At 37.6% G+C, this 21,426-nt stretch overlaps 2 protein-coding genes across 4 annotated transcripts in view; both read left to right on the top strand.

Annotated features, from left to right (window-relative positions):
• PPFIA1 (PTPRF interacting protein alpha 1) overlaps positions 1-17,248 on the top strand; it is a 59,795-nt gene extending 42,547 nt beyond the window's left edge. The window contains exons 22-32 of the mRNA XM_050896951.1: positions 4,240-4,321; positions 4,449-4,649; positions 5,481-5,543; positions 6,079-6,105; positions 7,882-8,057; positions 8,154-8,251; positions 10,068-10,243; positions 10,823-10,891; positions 12,854-13,019; positions 14,274-14,344; positions 15,746-17,248. Coding sequence (XP_050752908.1) covers positions 4,240-4,321; positions 4,449-4,649; positions 5,481-5,543; positions 6,079-6,105; positions 7,882-8,057; positions 8,154-8,251; positions 10,068-10,243; positions 10,823-10,891; positions 12,854-13,019; positions 14,274-14,332 — 1,117 coding nt within the window. The 3' untranslated portion in view covers positions 14,333-14,344; positions 15,746-17,248. The remainder of the gene's footprint in view (positions 1-4,239; positions 4,322-4,448; positions 4,650-5,480; positions 5,544-6,078; positions 6,106-7,881; positions 8,058-8,153; positions 8,252-10,067; positions 10,244-10,822; positions 10,892-12,853; positions 13,020-14,273; positions 14,345-15,745) is intronic.
• Positions 17,249-20,109: 2,861 nt separating this feature from the next.
• Positions 20,110-21,426, top strand: part of CTTN (cortactin) — a 28,013-nt gene continuing 26,696 nt past the window's right edge. For all 3 annotated transcript variants that reach the window (XM_050897185.1, XM_050897184.1, XM_050897183.1), the window contains exon 1: positions 20,110-20,165. The gene's annotated coding sequence lies outside the window, so the exon portion shown is untranslated. The remainder of the gene's footprint in view (positions 20,166-21,426) is intronic.

Below are 21,426 nucleotides of genomic sequence, written 5' to 3'. Positions count from 1 at the left end.
TCTGCATGCATGCACGCAAACAGGCTGAGGGCAGTATTCAATGTCTTTACTAACAAAAGCCCATTTATGGTTACAGAATTAAATTACAGTATACATTATTTGTCTGTTTTTGTATGCCTTTGAGTTCAGTTTAATCCTAGTTTTATATTTTTCCTTCATTGTTTTATTTTCCTTTTGTTTACCATTTGATGTGGTAGTGCAAAATCAGGGTAAGTTTATATTTATTTTATTAGGAATGTTGTGAAAGTATGATAAATCTCATTTGGATTTTTTAGCAATATATTAAAAGCTCTAACTTTTTTCAAAAAAGTCTTAATTATGAGAGGAGATACTAGATTCAAAAGAACTTATTGTGAAAATGTGTTGCTGAAATAAATCCAGTGTCATCTAGTTCAGTGTGAATGCTAGTTCAATGTCTTGTCTTAATTTGCATGGTGTGAATTTTTATAATGGAAGTATTAAACCCTACTTAGATGGAATTAGTTTTGTAATTTGGGTTTTGAAAGTTGTTTAGCAATAGTAGATATTTATGGCAATTCATTTCCAAGGTAGATGTATTTCTGTAAAACTGTTGCTCTTTGTTTCCTAAATCTAAGTCGGTTTTAGTGTTTTGTTCATGCTGTTCATCTTCTTTGTGAGCTGTACTATTGACAGCGTTTGTCACAACTGTATTTGTGCTTTTCTGTGTACAACACAACAAACTTAATACTGTATTAATCAAAAAGGAAGGCAACCCTAAATTTAAGATAACTCTCCTTAAAAAAAGGTATACACAAAAAGTTTATTACATACCTGAAATCAATATATAGGGATATTAACTTTCCACTGATGCTCTGCCTGAAATTAGTCTATTTTCATCTCATGTTTTACTACTGTTGCCTTTCAGTTTTTACACCTTGCAACTCTGTCGTTTCCATCACTGTCATTCTCTTCACCACCTTCCTTAGTGTTTTCTGTACTCTCAGCTTCTTCCAAATCAGTTATCTTCAGTTCTATCCAAGAAATCTGGAATACAGCATTCCCCTTTGGCTACAAATTCTGGATTTATCCATTCATTCCCATGCTGTCTTAATCCAGTGACAAAGTGGTGTTGTTCTGGGCTGCTTTATTTTCCTTGTGGGGTTAGCATATGCTTGCCTGCCAAGAGCCATTCTAAATACAAATACTTCAAATGTTCTTTAAAGGGCCTTGTGTGTTCACTGCTACATCAAGCACCTGCAGTTTTGACATCATTTCTCATCCCATATGACCACAATTTCTTTGTTCTCCATAGCTGGTGTTGGATGCCTTTTGAACGTGTCTAACAACAAGTGTTCCCCTCTTGCAGCAGCCCGTTTGGTCTCCCATTCCAAATGATGTTTGGCCAACTTTTTATTAAGTCTGTAGACATCAATCCCTTGGTTTTGTCACCTAAGAGTTATTCCAGTAGCCAGCTGCTCCTTTGCCATTCTTTTATCTTTCATGGTGCCAGCTTTATACCATCTGTTAACACTGCCAACACTACTGCAATATGTTTTTTCCTCACAAAGATATGAGGCTGAATTTTGCACCCACTTCTTAAATGGTATAATTGGATGGCCTGTAAAACTAAACTGGCGTGTCAGTTGTGATCTTTACATAATCTGATCATGTATTGCTGGAATGCAGCGAGTTTCTTGGTGAAGTTGGAAGGAATTGTTGGAAAAGTGAAATTCCCTACTATAGGAAAAAACCATTGATGCATCATTTGCAGATAAAACAGCAGCTGCCTTTGAATTCTTCCCATGAGATGTTTTGTGCCTATGCTGTCTTGAGCTTTCAGTTTAATGATTTCCCATGCAAGCAAGTTTCACTCTCTTCTTGCACGTGAACAAATTCCGCAATTAATTTTCTACTTCATGGATGCGTTCCTCTTTGGATCCATTGAATAATTTCTGCATAAAGTTATCTCATAAACATTTTTGTTTTGTTTGTTTCTATTTCTACATGTTTGCCTCCATCACATAACACTTCCTTCCAGCCACACAATTGTTTTCTGCATACAATACCACCATGAGTTTAAAGTTTGCATCGTAACCTCTCCTTACGCTTTTGATACGTTCCCTGTACTGCTCATCTCCAAATGATTTGCTGTTTCATGGTTAACCTGAAGTATGCAGGGAGACTTAAAACTATCAGAAATTACACTGCAGTTCTCTGAATTAGATACAATACCCCAAGCAGCTTTATAAGCTGGGGGGGAGGCAGTCATCACATGCTCTCGTGGGGTCATCCTAGTCAAACCGGAGGCTATTGTGGGCATGTCTGCGCTCTTTCATCACTAGTGGGCCTCCCTCACGTCATGGTCATGTTACCACAACCACCGAAAAGGAAGATAAAGACACCCATTTTGAAGTTAAACTACTTGGAAAAAACATTGTATTCCTTTCTGTCAAATACAGTATTAAGCATTTTATTCTGTTCTTACCAAGTAGTATTTTTAAAATATCTTATTAATTTATTTTTCTCATTTTTTAATCTTTAAACAACAAAGTGAAGCAAAACTGAATGTGTTCAGGGCTAGTGATTTATGGGATTAATGTCATGTGTTCTGCGGTAGCAGGAAAATAGCTGATCCTTTATTCCTAGTTTAGAAATATATGTATGTTTCTGAAGTGTGTACAAATATGTGTTAGCTTTTATGGTCGTCTTTTTGTTAGTGAAATCTAGCTATTGAGCTGCTAACTGCTGAACGCTATTTCCACCTTAATTGTTGGGTCTTAAAATGGGTACTTTAGAGCAATTATTTGTAACCAGTTATCTGGCAGTTCCTTCCTTCCTCCCCTTTTTTCATTCCTGGGCAGCACATTTAATTAGGATAAAGTGTTGGGAGGTTCTTCTAGAGCAATAGGAATTTATTGACATGCAGGTGGAGAAGTACTATCTATTGATAAGACAGTTGCTAGTATATTTATTACTTCATTGATTATTTTTTATATTTAGTTATCTACCAATATAACATGAGGATCCTAGGTATGGTAGCATGTCTAAAAGAGCTGAATACTGCATATCTGTCTTGCACTAGTAGCAAAGAAAGCTACTAGTCTGTCAGTAACCCCTTTTCAAGATCTCTTGGTGGTAGTTTTTTAATATCTGTAACTGACATATTTTATCATCTTAGGATATAGTTCTGGAGGCAGGGAGATTTTGTTTTTTTTAAATTGTGAGAAAATGATAAATACATTAATGTAGGATCTTCAATCTGTAGTATTGCTGCTTATCTTTGTAATTCTACATTTGCAGGCATGAATAAAAAGCATAAAACAGTAAAAACTGTCCATTTAGGTGAAGTTGTTTTTTTCTAAACTGAGGAGAGTGAATGGAGACTTAAACATATACAACTAGCTTTCAAAGGCAGCTTAAATATGCTTTTTTTCAGACTTTATCCATTTTTTCAGACAGACATATCCAAGCAACATTGCATGCTTATACCCGCAATACTACTTTTTGTCTCTTGGTTTATCAAACATTTTTGGCAGCTATTTATAGGGATCTTGTGAGCTTCCATTGTTTCTGTAAGCTGAATTGTCAGTATTAAACTTCAGTCTCTTCTGTTTCAGAATAACAGAGGAAATGGTGTCATCATAGGAGATGAAAGCTGAGTTTCAGTACACAGCCTTTCAGAATGTAATTGCCAAAGCATGGGTCTCTGAATATAATGGTTGTCTGAAGCTGTGCCTGAAATTCTGACAGGCTCACTGTTGCAGACTGAAATTCACCAATTAAATGGTTACTGTCCCAGTTTCCAGCCTTGACAGCCTGATGGACGGTACCGTTTCGATGGCATGGGTATCTGATGTACTCATATATTTCCACAGGTTTCAAATCTGCATGTTGAGGAAAAATGACTACTTTGGTTCGGACTAATTTACTGAAGAGAAAATTGCAGCAGTTGAGAATGTGACTGACAAATAAGTCTGACGTCTCCACTTTGTGTTGGCAGTGTTGGTTAGTGTCAGTAGCAGTTTCAGACACAAATTTCCGAAAGGCAAGATCCAGCGTCTCTGCCACTCTGAAATTTCCTATCCAGTTCAGCTTACATCACTATGTAGTCCTTGTACGTGTGCTGTGGCTGCCTAAGTGGGTATATCATATAAGGCTGAGAAAGGGAGAAGGCTAACTATTGGAAAGAAGATAGTAAATTGAATGCAGTGTTTAAATTGTAACATCTAGCTGTACCTAGTTTCTCCTTGTTATTAATAACTATTTCTGTAATTGTAGGCATGAGTTGCTAGAGGAAGCCAGAAGACAAGGTTTGCCTTTTGCACAGTGGGATGGGCCTACTGTGGTTGTGTGGTTGGAGGTAAGTGGTCCCTCCAAAATAAATAAATAAACCGCCCCCCTCAGTGTACAGACTTGTAAAGAATTTAAGGTTTTGGAGCCAGGAATGTTTTTCCAGATCCTGCTTACTTCCTTTTTTTGTGTTTCAGCTGTGGGTTGGGATGCCAGCCTGGTATGTGGCTGCTTGCCGAGCAAATGTGAAAAGCGGTGCTATTATGTCAGCCTTGTCTGATACAGAAATACAGCGTGAAATTGGAATTAGTAATCCTCTGCACAGACTGAAGCTGAGGCTGGCCATTCAAGAAATCATGTCACTAACAAGTCCATCTGCCCCTCCCACCTCAAGGACGGTAAGGAAAGTGATCCAGCATTAAACATCTTTTAGAACCATTAGAATTTCCAAAAATTCTACTGTAAACATGTAACTGAAAGGATTTGAGCTTCAGATAAGAATTTCTGGAAACGTTACATTGTAGTGGAACACATTATTTAAATATAGGATGTTTCTTCCTTTCATGGAAATTAAATGAAGGAATAACTACATTTTCTTTCTTAAGGGAAAGAGAAGTATATATCAGTGTAAGTATATAATCCAAAATATTTAGAGTACATGTTATTTGCCTCATCTTTTGGCCTCAGAAGAATTTATAATACAGATGCAGTATACGTCTGCGTACAGAAATTTGTAACATAGTTGGAGGCTCTTTTAATCCATGTATAAGGCCATTAACTCCAAATAATGATTCAGACTACATAAACTAGGAGTCCACCTGTCTATACTATAGTAAATTTAGACACTTAAAGTTAGTGTGAATTCCCTCTCATGAGTCTGTCTGCCCTGCAATCTAAAGTTATTTCTGAGATTCCTGGGGTTATGTACTAGACTACAAATGCATTTTTCGAATCAGAGCAAGAGTCAAGCGTTTGCCCGCTAATTACATCAGTGTAAGCTATTTATCACATTCAATTTTGTTAATATCTTTGAAGAAACGTGATCCATGTTAATAGGCTTTTATTCCATGCCATTACTTTCAATAGATACACCTATACTTTAGAAACCATTGCTTTTGCCCATGCCTGCTCCTTACATGTACCGATTGCTTATATGTTCTGCAACCTCTCCTCTTTGTTACTGCTTTCCTTTCACTGGATGGGATTGGTTCCCTGTGGGGTCATATTAGACCACGGGAAATGTCTGGGTAACACATGAAGAAATGGAAAATCTTACAGCCACACAACAAACGGTTAGTTTACAGTGTTGCCACTTCTGTTCCTTAGAGTGCTTTTCCCACTTTTTGAGCATTTGAATCAAGTGCCTTTCGGTCTTTTTTTTTTTCCCTTTCTTTTTTTTTTTCCTTCCCTTCAAATTAATGCATTAAAATTCTGGATCATTGCTTCTTCTAATTAATTAACCTTGTAGCCTGCATATTGATAGTTTTTTTCCGGAAGGGGAAAAAAAATCAACGTTGATAAGATTGTAAACAAAACTCTTTCTAATCTGTAAAATGGAGCTCTGATTTGATTAACTAATAGACAAATTGAATTATTTGTGCAGAAGTTTCTTCTCTCCAGAAAACTTAATCAGTAGATGGATTTTGCAACCTCTCATATGAAAATGAGTGCCTTGTATATTTTTTTACAATGCATGATGCTTGCTTTATCTAGATTTTTTTGGTATGCAGTAGTCAGAGTCTTGCAGTGCATCTTTAGTTTTGATCTCCTTACTAAACTTAAATACTAATATGTATGTGTTCTTTTGCTTTTCTAACCACGTAACAGGAAGATGAGGAGGGAAGCTGGGCTCAGGTTGGAAACTTTATGTAATACTACAGACTATGTAAACTGTCACAATAATTAGAGCATGAAAGAATCTGTTTTTCCTTTATAGCAGTTTCTTTTAGTGACTATTGGTGTGGATTGGGAGAGGGGGAAACTACAGGCTTATCTCTGTATAATGCGTACTTGGAAAATACACTTATATTTAGGTGATGTAAGTATTTTAAAGTTTTCTAGAACTTCCAAGATTTGGTGGTTCATCACTGAAAATTTTTAGATTACTTTGTTACCTAGTACATCATAAAAAAAGCTACGCATAAGGATTTTTAATAGTAGGGCTGTTAGGGGGAAGAATATTCAGAAGTCTTTGTTGTCATTAGCTTTCAGAAATATTTATCCTCTAGCTTATGAGTCGCCAAAATGTAGTTACTCTTTCTTAATAAGTATTGTTGTATTCTACGCATTGAACATACTAGATCAAATTTTAAAATAATTTCATGAGATAAAGCATGGCATGTTTTGGGGGGGGGGATGGCTCTCTGGGAAGCCAGAAGTCCAACAAGAATATCTGCTGTGTGCAGAAAGTCCCTGCTCAACCTGGCCACTATCACAGGTGTGCTACAAGGCATAGTGAGCCTCGATAGTTAAGTAGATTTCTGTGCACTAATTCTGTAATCCTCCTTGATTAATTGTTTTGCCTTAAAGCGGTGACAACTCCTAATTGTATTTTCAGGCACTGAGGTAGTTGAGTATTTTATACGGGGGATATAAACAAAACTCAGGATTTGCCTGTGACCCGTATCTTTGGACAGTATAGTCCCTTCTTGCTTGGCTGCCCTCCAGCTTAAGCCTGTTTAAGTCCCATTAACTACGTCTCAGATACTCATTTGCAGATTGTCAGTGATAATCATAGCTTGCCTCCCTGTTACAAGAGTAACATGCTCTTTCAGTCTGCTACCTAGCTATGGCTTGAAGAAATGCATTTCTACGTGGCCTTGCTCCTTTCTAGAACATGCTTCCTCTAGAAGAGACATAAAGCTTTTGACTTTTAATTGCACAGTAAAAAATGAATTATTACCCTTGACTTCTGAAAAAAAGGAGTTGCTGGGTTTTGTTGCTCAAGGAATGATTAGCTGCATAGTTATAAACTCTCTTATTTTTAGAATTTTTCTCCAAAAAGTGCCTGGTGATTTGCAGGTCAAAAATGCAGTGAGGGAAGGTGGGGTTTTTTGGTGGTTTGGTTTTTGTTTTGGTTTTTTTTTTTTTTAGGATAAGAATTAGCATTTATAATTGCTTGTTCTTCAGTAGTGGGTTTTTATCATTTTTTGCTTACTTGATTAGGATCAGTTTCTGAAAAAAAGTTAAGAGTATTAAAAAACCCCTGCAGTTATTCTTTTGGTATCTTGTATTTATATGGTCATGTGAAAAATGAGGTTCCCCCCCCCAATTTTCAAGAGATACAGTATTTTCAGCATCTTAACAAAATGAAATTCTATGACTGTGCTATCAAAACTGTATAGATTAGTCTTCTTTATTTTTATTAGTTTTTGCAGTTTTTTATACTCTTCAACATGAAATAAATTAAGGCAGTTTTACTTGCTGATCTGAATATCTAAACTTGCTTTTCTTCATGAGGTTGACTTCAGAAAACATATGTGTAGTAGTCAATATTTTTATTTGCTTATCTCTACAGATTAAGAATTAAATAAGCATTGTTCTATTTTTTTCTTTAAAATGTTGTCTAAAAAAGCTTTTCTCTTTTATTTCTCATTTTAATAAGCTTATTCCTTAATCTTTTAAAAACAGACGTTAGCATATGGTGATATGAACCATGAGTGGATTGGCAATGAATGGCTCCCTAGTCTGGGGCTCCCTCAGTATCGCAGCTATTTCATGGAATGTCTTGTTGATGCTCGAATGCTGGATCATTTAACTAAAAAAGATCTGCGTGGGCAACTTAAAATGGTGGACAGCTTTCACAGGTAAATAGATTTAAGGTGGAGAGCTAACTTACAGTAAATGTTTCCATTATCTCTAAATGTTTTTTATTCTAAAATTTTTTTTTCTTTTCTGAACAGAAACAGTTTTCAGTGTGGAATTATGTGCCTACGAAGACTGAATTATGATCGAAAAGAACTTGAAAGAAAAAGAGAAGAAAGCCAGACTGAAATTAAGGGTAGGTGCATTGTCTTGGCCTCAGTCTGATTCTAACGTGTTTTCACTGATCTGCTTTCAAAAAATTTATTTAAAAAAACCAAAAGGGCATTAGAGGGAGGAATTATTTATAAAATTTCAAGTGTTAAATACAGGAGATGTGTCTGGATGCAGACCCTGAACAGTGAATCATGAAACACATCATTAAATCAGGCACTTGCGCAGAGATGTGCTACAAATGCAGACATTTTTGAAACTCTTACTGCTCTGAAGTTTGAAACAAAACTAAATGTTTTAGGAGGATGAGGGTTTTGAAAAAGTTTTTGGTTTTTTTTGGGGGGGGGGGGGGGATATGCAGTGTGTGTTCCTGTTCTGACATAATAACTTTGCATCTATATGATTTTATTGTTGCTTGCAGCTGGTAATTTTTATTACCCAGCACTTTATGAAAAAATATCCAGGTGACTTAGGTGTTTATATCTTCCAGATTCATGGTGATTATTGAACAAGAGAGGAGGAAGAAGAAAAAGCAGGGTGGGAATTCACAGTATTCTCCAAGAATTCCCATAGAAATTTTGTCCCCTGCCTAGTATCAGAAGTCTTTTCTGACATCTTAGACTAAAATTTTAGGGTTACCTTGTACACAATTTGTTTAGAAGGCTCTGTGCTTGCCCTTCCTCTTTCCTTTTAAAGTGTTGATACCCTTTGGTGGTTATTCTACTAATTGTGCCTGAGAACGTTCCCAGGAATCACAACTAACTGGCATGAAACATGCCTGCGTTGTGGCTGGTAGGCTCTTTTTAGCCTCCTAAATGGTATGGCTGCATCTATTGCCTATAGGGCGTTGCTCCGTGGAACATATAATTCTTCAGTTCCTCCTGGGAATTGTTTGGGAAGAATGCTAGTTGACACAATCCAGAAACATGCTGTGGATCATTATAACAGTTCGAGTGGTATAGACATTCCGGAGTAGTGTAAAAAAACCTACTTGTAAGAACATAGGACTGAACCTGTAAATGCTGCTTTATAATATTTTTCCTTGAAAAAGTTCAAAGATGAGAGTATATTGATTGTTGAACTGTTACAGAGTGAAAGGTCTTCCAGCAAACTTCTAATATGTTTACTTTCCACTTTAAATTTATGATTGTGGAAAAGTGTAGTAGTATGCATACACAAGCTGAAGGTAAGTCTACATTACTAAACTGAACACCTTCAGAACTTAAAGGTAGATAAGATTATAAAACTAATAAATAATAAAGCTTTAAACAATAATAAATAAAGCTTTCTGTTCAAATTCAGTAGGAAGTGCATGAGAAACTGCTATAAAATTTTTCTTTTGAGTAGTAAAATTTTTTTTCCCAAAATATTTAATCTGTCTTGGGTGAGATTCAAGCCCCTAAGTGGCTGTGTAAAATAGAAGATTCTGTCTTTCCCACCTGCATGAACGCTATGCCCAGCTGAACTTGTCTCAGAACTGTGACGGTAGCCTCCCTCTAAGGCAGAGAAAGGAGATTGAGCGAGGACTATTCCTTCTGGGTGGAAGGAAAACTACTGTATGGAAAGGATTGAACGCTAAGCGGTGGAGTCTTAAGCATGAAGTTTTGTTGTCAGTTCAGAGCATTTCATGCACACCAAAAAGGCAGGGGCAGATTAGATCGCAACCTAAATGTTAAATAAAAAAATTCCTTGAGGGCTACTACTTAAAGGAATTTATGATGAATTGTGTATATGTGAAAAACAATCCCGACATCAGCATACTGATCGAGAAAGGACTGTGGTTTTTTTATTCAGAAAAGTTGTGTTGTATAAATCTGATGACTTTTTTTTTTTCTCCATAGATGTCCTTGTCTGGAGCAACGAAAGAATGATCCATTGGGTAGTGTCCATTGGTCTTAAAGAATATGCGAATAACCTTATAGAGAGCGGAGTTCATGGTGCGCTTGTGGCCTTAGATGAATCATTTGATTACAATGCATTAGCTCTCTTATTACAAATACCCACTCAAAACACACAGGTAAGCAAGAAGTAGTTACTTTATGGCTGATAGGATTTTTCTCCCCTCTAGGAGGGTTAAAAATGGAACTGACTGGGTTTTTTTTCTTAGGTGAGTGCATGTTTCTAGAGCTGGGAATGGAAAGACTTTAGAAATGGAAAGTTGTCCATTAGCCTGTAAGAGAAAAACATAGAATTATGCTTTTCTTACTGTTTTCTAATGGTTAATAACAATTCTGGTTGATAAATTTGCTTGAACAAAAAATATTGTTTGAATATTTTTCCTCATAGCCCATCTTCACAACATTAGTGTAAAACTCATCATTTTTGTTGTTTGTTAGTTTTTATTCTGAAATAATTAAGTTTGAGCCAGAAATCATGAACTTTCATATCACAACAAAGGGAAAGGCTGTTAAGTCTTCCTTAAATTTTTAGTAAGTTACAACTTAAATTGTAACTTTTCAAGTACTAAGCATGTTTATTAATCTGATAAGAAGATATTAAACAATTTGGGTTATATTAAATTTTAAAAATGACTGTTGGTTACTAATTACTAATCTTTTGGAATTAATTTCCATTTCTTTCATACTATAAACTTCAGGCTCGTGCTGTTCTGGAGAGGGAATTTAATAACCTTCTTGCTATGGGCACTGACAGAAGACTTGATGAAGTAAGTTGCTTGAGCTGTTGACCCATTTTATGGTCCTGGGAACTTTGTCAGAACTGTTAAGTGAAAGAATGTAGCTTGAACCTCTTTAAGCTATTGACAGAATAGTGACAGAAATCTTAACTTGAAATTCTTTGTCTTTGAGAGTTTCTGAATATGGCAGGTTTTGTGTATTTAGGCAAGATAACTTTGAATATGAAAGTATTGAGATGATTTGCAAGTTTGTTTTTTGTAGCTTGCATGGTTAATGTCTAATAGCAGCACTTTGGGCTGAATCTTCTATCTAAAATGTGGGAAAATTAGTGACCAGTGTTGCAGATGAACAAGCTATAATAGAGAAAGGCACTGTATAGCACATTTCAAACCTTTTTCCTAATGGGCAGCATTTCAAATAATTTCGAGTGTTTTTCAAGAAAGCTTGTGGTGTTAGTATCTGTTAATACTGATATAGATGACCAGCAGGCATGTTTGCACATCAAAGTAATTTCTATCGGGCAGCCTGTGATCTTACAGTTTATAAACTTAATTCAAATGTAATGAATATAAAACTCTAACAAACTAGGTGTGAGACTGTTTTTGTAGACCCTGTGAACCCATAGCATAAAGGAGAGTGTGTTACATCTTTAACCTTTTAAGTTGCTCTATGCTGTAACTCAGCGAACAGTTTCAAACTGTTGTTACTTCCTCAAGAGACTGGGAGTTTGTGGTAGCACGTGTAGGCGAAAGTGGTTCAGATGAAGACTAAAGCGGCAAAACCCTAATGTGGTGAACCAGTCCACGATCTCAGAAACGTTTGTGCTGGTATGAGGAAGAGGACAGGGGAAGCGTGAAAGTGCTGACTTAAACTGCTTTTGGATCAGTGAGGTGAAGCATACATCAGTATGTTGAGGAAGGAGGCTGCTATGACAGACCTTGATTGGTTTTGTGTTCATCTTTTGCCTGATGGATTTGTTGCAGCCCTTCTGTGGCACATCCCGACAGCTCTGTTCTCAGTATGCATCTCTACTGAGGTTTTAGTAACATCATCAGAAAGCAGCTTGATAGTTTTGAAAGGTATTTCTCCTTAGTGATTTCAAACTGCAAGAGAAGGAGCTTTGAGGGAACAGATGTTTGCTCTGTTCTAGCGGCACAGGGCAGTTTGATCATGAAGATCACTTCAAATAATGTCTCCTAATTCTGAAAGGGGATAAATTTTAGGTAAAATGGCATTCAAAGGATTGAACCGTTTCTAAAGGTGAAGTTGGCAAATGGAGATGCCCAATGGGTGCACTTGCATTGACACAACACTTTCACTGCAAAAGACATTTTTGGAAGTGGGACTTAAACTGTTGTATTTAGTAAGTGCAATATTATATTTCTGAAGTGGAATATTACTTCAAAGATGCAGATGTGTTAACGGGGAGAAAATGCGCTTGGGTAATTACAAGTTAAGTTTACCCAAGTGCTTAAGCAAAACGCTGCACGGCAATATAGTATTTACTACACTTTTTTTCCTCACTGTCACTTCCTGCAATTTGTAGCATGAGAAAGCACAATAGCTGTATCATCGTTCCTATAAGACAGAATTGAAGGTTAAAAGCAATTGTTCAAATTAAGCCTCTATATGTCAGTGTTCCCAAAGCAGCTTTTATGATCTGCTCCACTCCTCATATCCCCTAAGAGTGAGTGATGTGACACTTAATGAATTAGCGTGAATCATGAAGTACAAACATTTGAAGTACAAAACATTTTCTTAAATGTGCCTGCCACGTGAATTTCCATAGTTACTGAGCTGAAGAGCCCACACTCTAGCAAATGAACGCAGATTGTTGCAAATGAAGACCTCTGCTGCTGTTGCACCTGAACCGTTCTGAAAATTAACTCATTCAGTAGTGATACATTTATTTAAGATTGTCAGTAATCCTTTTAATATCAGTAACAATCCTGCATTTTTTGAATTGCTAATGATGTTTATCAATGTAACAGGATGATGATAAGAGCTTTAGGAGAGCACCTTCATGGAGAAAGAAGTTTAGACCAAAGGACATAAGAGGTTTAGCTGCTGGCTCAGCAGAGACTCTTCCTGCAAATTTCAGAGTTACAACCTCAATGTCTTCACCCTCTATGCAGCCAAAGAAGATGCAGATTGATGGTACTGATTCTGTATTATTTTAAGCATGATGCATTTTTTTGCTTGAGATTACAGGGGAATTAAGTTCAAATTACCTTTTTGCTGCATAAAAGCATCTGCCTTGCGCATGGTTGTATATATAACACTGTGTTTAACCATAGAGTGCTTTATAATTTCAGGAAGCTGTAATAGATGTGGAGTTTCTTTTTACTTCATTGGAATAACAAAATGAGAATTATAGGTAGAAATAAATTTATGTTAAACTAGGAAAATAAAATTACATTTTAGTAGAAGTCTTTTAATCACGTGATGCATAATTTCTAATTAGCAGCAATTAGACCAATTAAGTCTCACTTTTGAAATGCAGTAAAATGCATTAAAAACTGATGAGTAAACTCCCTCGGATAATTTTGAGATTATTAAAACTTTAGTAAAAGATGCATTATCCCCCCTGCAGTGGCACTTAAGTATTGATCATACTTGAAATCACTACTTCAGTCACTGCTGTGTACTTAATGATCTATGTGTGTATGTGTGCATGTGCGCACACACACAGAGATATGTATTAAAAAAACCCCCAAACAAACCCAAAAACCCCACCTGGAAGTAGAAGTTGATCACCTGTCACATGAGGTGTCTTGTCTGTTTACAAAGTCTCTTTAGTACTGTGAGAATAAACTTTTACTTGAATTTGTTTTACAAAACACAGGTAAAAATAAATGGCAAATGTATTTAATTGGAACAGACAGGATGAGAACTTCAGCATAATCTGTCAGAGTTGTCTCAGGTTCTGAGAATTGTATGTGTCAGTAAAGCTCAAAGAAACAACCTTTGCATCTGATGTTACTCTCTAAAATGTGAGCTGTTTTAAATTTTAAATATTGTCACTAGCACAAAATATTTTCCAGAATTCTTGTGGAAAATTCTTTAAATTGAAATAGGTGAAGTCTTTACCATGTAAAACCCCTTTCTTTTTATGATATAAAAAACCCCAGAAAAATATATAAACTATATAAATAGAAAATAAATTACTTATAAAATTGCCTTTGCCAATTTCTGTGTGCTAGTTGGCATGCAGATTTTTTTAGACTTCTTTTTGCTAGTCACTGAAACTAGAAGTGGTTAATATATAAACTGTAAAATAAATTCTGCTTTTCTAACTTGTAACCTTAGAGTTGGGTGAGTACGGTAGCTGTAATCACATTGCTGTGATGTTTTTTTGAAAACTAACATGCATGCTGTGTTCTGCATGTCTTCCCATGCTTCTTGAAATAGGCAGTGTATCAGGAACACAAAGATTGGATTCTGCTACAGTAAGGACCTACTCCTGTTAAAGCCTTCTCCTGGTGAGTAAAGTTGATAGGTATAATAGTAAAGCAGCTATTTATAAAATAAAACGTCAGGTATTTTAATACAGTGAATTAACACACTTACAAAACTGTTTCAAGTTTTCCGGGTAGATTGTTGTATTGAAAATCCAGAGATTATTTCCTACAATGAAGACTATGAGTGTTTAAATATTTACTTTTGTAAAGATTGTATTCTTTTGAGGGTGTGTGTGTTTGTTTTTTTTTTAAAACAGCCTCAGAAAGGACCTGTGCTAAATAGCTATGTAGAAAGTGTTGAAATCAAAGGCTGGATGAAACAGCTAGTGAAAGTGAGGAGGAGGGAAGGGAACTAAATTAGGCATATAAAGGAAAGAAAATAATTTAGTGTGTGACACTGCAGTTCAGATTATTGATCTTTCAGAGTCTTTGCTTTGGTCAAAGTTATCCCACTACAATATACTTCAATATTGAATTGTTATAGGGGTAATTGCATAGTTTTCTGATTCTTGGATACTTCATGCCACTGAGATTGCTTAGGCTGTCCGGTTGGATTTAGCTACCTGCAGCCTAAATTTAGGTAGCTGTGAGCAGTGCTGACAATAAAAGGCAGCTTGATAACACAAGGGTGTTTAACACAAAATACATGTATTCTGGCTTATGAAAGATTTGTAGTCCTGTTTTACTCCAGGATTTGGAATGATTTTTCTTCAGCAGCCTCTGCTGTATTTTCTCATGGAACAGTGTTTCTCTCGTTTTACAAACAAGTCTGGAAACTAAATTTTTTTCCATATTGGATTTAAAAAAAAAAAAAAAATCCAGTGAATCTTTCTCTCACTACCTGTTATCTTCCATGGGCTATAAATTGCCTGTCTCTCCTGCTTACAGCTTCTTTCTTTTCTTCTCACCAGTAACATCCCTACCAACTCATGTATTGGCTGCCTTTTCTTCAAATTCTGAACCTTTTTGCATATACAAGTTTAGTTCTGAAGACTTTTTATGTATGAAATGTTGAGAAGGGAAACTCTTGCACAAAGCAACTCAGATCATGTGGATCTGTCAGTTTATAATCTCAGGGGCTATCCTAAATTTTTTTAGTTTCAAGACATTGAAGGTTTAAGTCTTCCCCTCCCCCAGATTCTCCCCACTGTTTCAGGATTCTCTATAGTCAGATGAGCTAGGATAAAAATCTAGAAAGCAGAAATATTTGACCTCATGTGCTTTACTTTGTATTGCAACTGAAGATTACAGAAGGCAATAAAATCATATACATCGTGGCATGGCAATAATTTGATGCATGACTGCTACACTACTGAGCTGTTTGTGAGAAACTTGAATGAAATGTTTTTTAAAAAAACGGCTAATAGAATTTTTTTGTGTTTTCTTTTTGTGTGTTTTTTGTTTGTTTTGTTGTTTTTACAGTTTACCCACACTATTTCTACCGGTGATATGCAGCATTTTGAACATTTGGAATCCTTAACCTGTTAATACTTGTTAAATGGACACTTTGAGATATTTTATTACAGAGTTTTTAATTAGCAAATAAATTCATGAGTACTATAGAGAAAATATTTTAGAATCTAAATGTTTCTTATATTTATGTGACTTCTCATTTATATAGTTACTTACTTTTTCTGTTTCTATTCAGTCTACAAATCAAATCATTGCTGATTTTTTTATTCTAATTTTAGTCTTTCCAACTGAATGTACTGTAATGCTTGTATGTATATGTCCCTATAAGTAATATAGGGTTTTTGTAAATTATGCAGTTACTGTAATTATCATTGTTTTTTAATAATGAAACTGAAGGTGAAAAGGATTTTAATACCTTTGTAAAAGTATCATGACACCAAGCAGTATATATTTTGTCTTTTGGAAATGTTAGCTTAGATCTGAAAACAAGTCCAGCTTTTTTTCAGGTAAGCATATGTTGTTGTAGAAGATATGGTACATGATTGTTCTTCTTTCCAGAATTGTACCTTTCCACAAAGAGGATTTGTCAAGTAGTGGGAATTTGTCTTTATTTAAAATATAACTTGTTTTAAAAGCTGGGAGGAACTATAACACTACGGAACACATTTTAGAAGTGATTGACTCGGTCATAACACTCTCTGCTGTATTTGTATAGCGTATCTTCACAGTGACTGAAAACAAGCCATAAACCAAGAACTGTTTTGTTTGTGTGTGTTTTTTTTTTTTTCTCCTTAACTGAGGAAGATAGACTTCATAGTAATTCCTGGTCGTAACCCACAGGCCACAGAGAGTTTTTGTCCTAGATCTTTTTGATTGAAAACACTTGTGGAAAGATGCTGGTGAAACTAGTTTTAATGGACCAATCGTGAAGCACTGCAGTCTCATCTCAAATGAGTAGTGAAAGATGAAGGTACAATGGGCTGAAAACTAAAGCAGTGCGTGCAACTTCTAATAAAGGCCTTACTTTTCTTATGTAAGTCATCTTTTGTGTTTTGTAAACTTGTTCTAAAGAGTTGTCTGGACTTTAATTTTGATGGTTGTAGCCATTTTGGACTGTATGAGTAGAAAATGTATCCAACACTTGTAAATGGCATATTAAAAAGCCAGCAAGAATCTGTTCAGATGGTGCATTATTTATTATGCAACAATATATATAGCATGTCTTTTTTCTTACTTTGTTTTCCACTTTTAACTTGCTTGTAAAACTGAAATTCATTGTTACTGTTCTGTTTTTCTATTAATCTTTTGTGTATTTTCAGATTATGTAACAATATGTACAGTCTACTTTTGAACTATTTTTATCACAGTATTATTTATTGCTTTCTTTCAATAAAGTACTGATGCATTTTCCACTGCCAATAAAACACTATTGAAAAGCTAAGATCTAATTGTATGCAGGCAGACACTTTTGCGGTGAGTGGATATTGTCAATAAAGCATCTTAATGATTGTTTGCTGCCCTGTAGATCTTGTTTCAAATGATGACTTTTCTCCAGTAGAAAAATGTTCCGTTAGATGTGACATTTTCTTTAGAGTTGTTCAAGTTCACATGCACTAATCAGTTTTTGAAATCCAGTTTTCCAAAGAGAACTGCTTTATTGCTTGCTTCTACTCGTAGTTAGAGCTATGATTTACTTTTAAAAATAGTAACAAAAACTATCACACAACTTCAGTGTATTCTGGTCCACGTGATGAAGATTGAAGTGCTGTTCTATATAGCAGTGACAGTTGCTTTGTTAATAAAATGAGATTATGACCATAGTGATATTTGGGGAGAAACATAGGAGTCGAGGGAACCAATACAAAATTGGGTCACAATAGGGCTGTTTATGTCAATTTTAATATAGTTGTAAACCATTTCTTGTGTAGAAGAGAAGCCAGAAGGATAAAGTTACAGAATAATCGAAGCAGTAGTGAAGCATATTTCATGATGTCCTCTATATCAACAGCAGGATGTGGAATGCATGGAATGGAGAAATACTGTGATTGATGCTTTAAACATTGTTCAATAATGCATCTCTGTTTGTCTAGTTTGTCTATATGAGTTGCTATCTGATCATTTGCAGTCTCTTATATTTTCAGAGAATCTATCTTTCTAGAAAAATCTAAAATGAAACTGCAGAAGGAGATCCTGACTCACTGTTCAGCTAAACTTCACTGTTTAGAAAAAAATTGCATAGACGTTTCTGGTCACTGGTGTGATAGTAGGTGTTCAAAGTCGTGTATTGTTGCTTCTCAAAAGTGAAAACAACGCGGAATAGACTTGTAAAATGTGAAAAGAAAATATGTTTATTATTTTAAGGCTGTAAAACCTTAACTGTTATGGAACAATGGAATTGACATGAGAGCTAGAATAAATGAGTGAAATAGAAAAAGCTTTCACAAACTGGCAAAACTGTGTGTTGACTTCCTTCTGAATTACACAGCAAAGCTATCTCAGAGAAATCGAGAAAAACACTTCTCACTCAATTTTAATAAACCCCCCCGGGAAGAAAAACATGCAAGGGCATGTGTAGAAGGTGTATGGATATGTTAGAGCAATCTTTAAATAAAGCTTGGTTAAATACAACTTTTTGTAAATTGCAAAATGTCTTCAAAGGCTTTAGTTGGAAAGAGAGCCGTAAAAATTAAAGTATGCATTTTATCTGCAACAAGGAGATGGTAGAATTATCTGAGATACCTAAACTTGCGATTTTTGCGTGTTTAGAGCTCAGGGAATCTCAAAACAGATGTTATAACTTACTTCATCTTTCTCCTTTCAAACTGATGTAGAATTAGAAGACGAGAAGTCGCTTTTGCAGTGTCTTATGGACGGTAGTGATTTATCATGCCAAAACTCAGAGGAGAGAACATGTGAAGTAGTTGAAAGCAGAATTTATGCTTGGAACTGGGTAGACTGAAGATTGGGAGGGAGGGGCAGCAAAATTAATTTTCAGGTAAATATTAACACAATGTTATGTTTGAGGGGTGATATTTTTGTTGAAACTGAAGAGTTACTTTGCCTTTAAAAGGAAAGTGCACTTGGTAATTCTATTTTCAGGGTCGTGGTTTTGGTGCACTGCTTAAACTTAAGTTATTCTAAATTTTATTAATTTCATTTTTTGTTAATAGTAATTTTTTGGGAAAAAAAGGCAATTGTAGTCTAATTTAGGTAGCAGCACCTTGTGGTTTTATATGGCATGTAGGAAGGGATGGATGAAAAGTGATATATAAACGTGGTTGGTATTCTTACCTGTAAATGGAGGGAGAGGTGAAGACTCTCCAGAAGGGCACAGCAACAGAGCCCGAAGTAATGCCAAAAGGATCAAGGTTCGCTGAGCCTGCTTTCTTCTCTAGCAGACATCTTTTTAAGAGTAAGTTTAGCCCAATTGTTAAAATATGCTATATTCAGTTTATAGGGTAAACTACCCTAGGTTTAATACAGAAAAAAATAATTGAGCCTGTTTATACTGTGAACTGACTACATTTGGCTTTAGGTGACTGGAGGTAGCTGTCCCACTAAGACTGGGAATTAGTAAAGGGTGTTCCTCCCTCCAAAACTTGTGCAACTGTTCACCTGGTTTTTTTTATCTTACCCTTTATTACGGTTTGAATTTGTGTACTTACTTGTAATGGTTTTCACGAGCAATGTCATTCCTTGGAGTCTGTTTCCCCTCCTCCAAAAGATATAAACAAATGATGGGCAAACAACTCCTGAAGCGTTAAGGCTGAGTTTTAAAACCCAATTGTTCTCCTTTTGGTATCCGTTTAATTTAGATACCCTGTGAACAGTCAAATGTGAACCTTTTGCCCACTGACAAAGAGACGGAAACCCCTCAAGATGACGTAGTTGCAACTTCCAAAACATGATGCTGCAAAAGTGAGTATTAAGATGTGTAAAAAAAAAAGAAAAAAAAAAAAAAAAAAGGTATGTTCAAAACTATACCAAATGTGCTTGTAGCCCTTTTTAAACTCCTGACAGTGCATTTTTTTAAGTAGTAGTGCTTGGTCATGTAATTCTCCCTAGCGATTTTAAGAAACGGGGAAAGGAGCAGCTACAGTATAGATTTAAAAATATATATATATTCTTCTCCCGCCTCCCCCCCCTTTTTTTTTTTTAAATGACTTGCAGTAACGCTGTATATTGAGTGTCTCACTGCCGTCTCTGGCGGGGGGGGGGCCGCGGGTGGCCGGGGCAGCACCGCCCGGCGAGGCGGGGCGCGGCGGGTCCCTCTCCCACCTGGAGCCGCCCCGCCGGGCGGGAAGAGGAAGTGGGAGCTCGGGAGAAGCGGAAATTGCAGCAGCAGCCGCCGCCGCCGCCAGCCCGGGAAGCACCGGCGGGGAGCCAGGGCAGCGCCGGCCGCAGGAGGAGGCAGCCGGCGGGCGCCAGTGTAAGCGCGGCGGGGAGGGGGCGCGGGGGGGTTCCCCGTCCCGCTTTGCCCGCAGGTGGAGGGGGTCGGCCCCGGGCGCCCCCCCCCATCCCCCCTTGCCGGCGGCGCGGAGCGACGGGGGAGCCCAGGCGGGGCGGCTTTGTTGGGCCGGGGCGGCGGCGGGCGCGCCCCGCCGGGGAGGGCTGTGGCGGCCCCGCCGGGCCTGCGGCCGTCCCCGGGGTCTTGCCGGGCCGGAGGCGGGGTGCGCGGCCTCTAGCCGCAGGCCCGGCTGCCGTGCGGGGCGGTGAAGGGCTTCTCCCCGGCCCTCTGACCGCAGAGCTCCGTGAGGGGGTCGGAGGGCGCTGCCCCCCTGGGCAGCCGGTCATTCTGCTAGGGAAAGGCCGAGCCAGGGTTATATGCCTGTCTTTTTTTTTTAAACTCTGTAAAGCTGCCCGTAGCTCAAGGGCCCCAGAGCTGGTAACTTGAAAGATAAAAAAGCATCTGCTGTAGGACTCTCGGGAGGTGCTCGGAGAAGGCAGTGGCGATGAGGGGAAAATGAGGTGAGCTGTGCCATGGCCTGTGAAGGTCGGGCCTGAGATTATCATCGCGCCCTCAGAGAAGAGAGGAGTCTCCCTGAACGTCCTTTTTCTCTGGTGCCCTGATGGTGCTGCCAGGGGGGACGGCAAGCTGCTGGGGCAGACCACGGGTCCCCAGCAGGTAGCCAGGCCAGGATGAGCGCATGGTGCCCCTGTCGAGCCTTGGCGTAGGCCTAGAGCTGCTGCTTGGTTCCCTTTGCCTGCAGTGCTCTGTCTGGGCTTAAAGCGTTGGCATCCCCCTTTGTTCCTTCCAGGAGTTTGTCCGTAGGCCCTGGGGAAGAGGGGAGTTCCCCAGGGTGCCGCTAAAGGTGCCGGGTAGGATGCTGTGACTGCTGATTAGTCATAACAGCGGTGAAGAGCAGCGCTGGCCAGATAAATTCAAAGCATATATTTAGCCTCAGTTTGCGTTTGAACTGTAGCATTTTCTTTTTCCTTCAGAAATTTGACCATGTGAGTCAGTGACTCATAAATAGATCATATTTCTCCACGTTCTGCTTTGGAAGAGATGCTAGAATAGCAAGCCGCTGCGGAAACCAGGCTTATTCCTGTTAGCTCCCCACTGGCAATCGGAGGTCTTGACTGAGATCCCTTGTTACTAGGCTGCTTTGGTCCCTTTTGTAGTTCACTTCATAGAATGCAGGCTTGAGGTGTGGAAAAACGTTGGTGTTTATGTGCATAATTTAGGA

The sequence above is a fragment of the Gymnogyps californianus genome, chromosome 5 (assembly GCF_018139145.2).
Source record: "Gymnogyps californianus isolate 813 chromosome 5, ASM1813914v2, whole genome shotgun sequence".
Classification (NCBI taxonomy): Eukaryota; Metazoa; Chordata; class Aves; order Accipitriformes; family Cathartidae; genus Gymnogyps; species Gymnogyps californianus.
The sequence above is the reverse complement of the archived record's forward strand: the minus strand, read 5'-3'. Positions and strand labels throughout refer to the sequence as shown.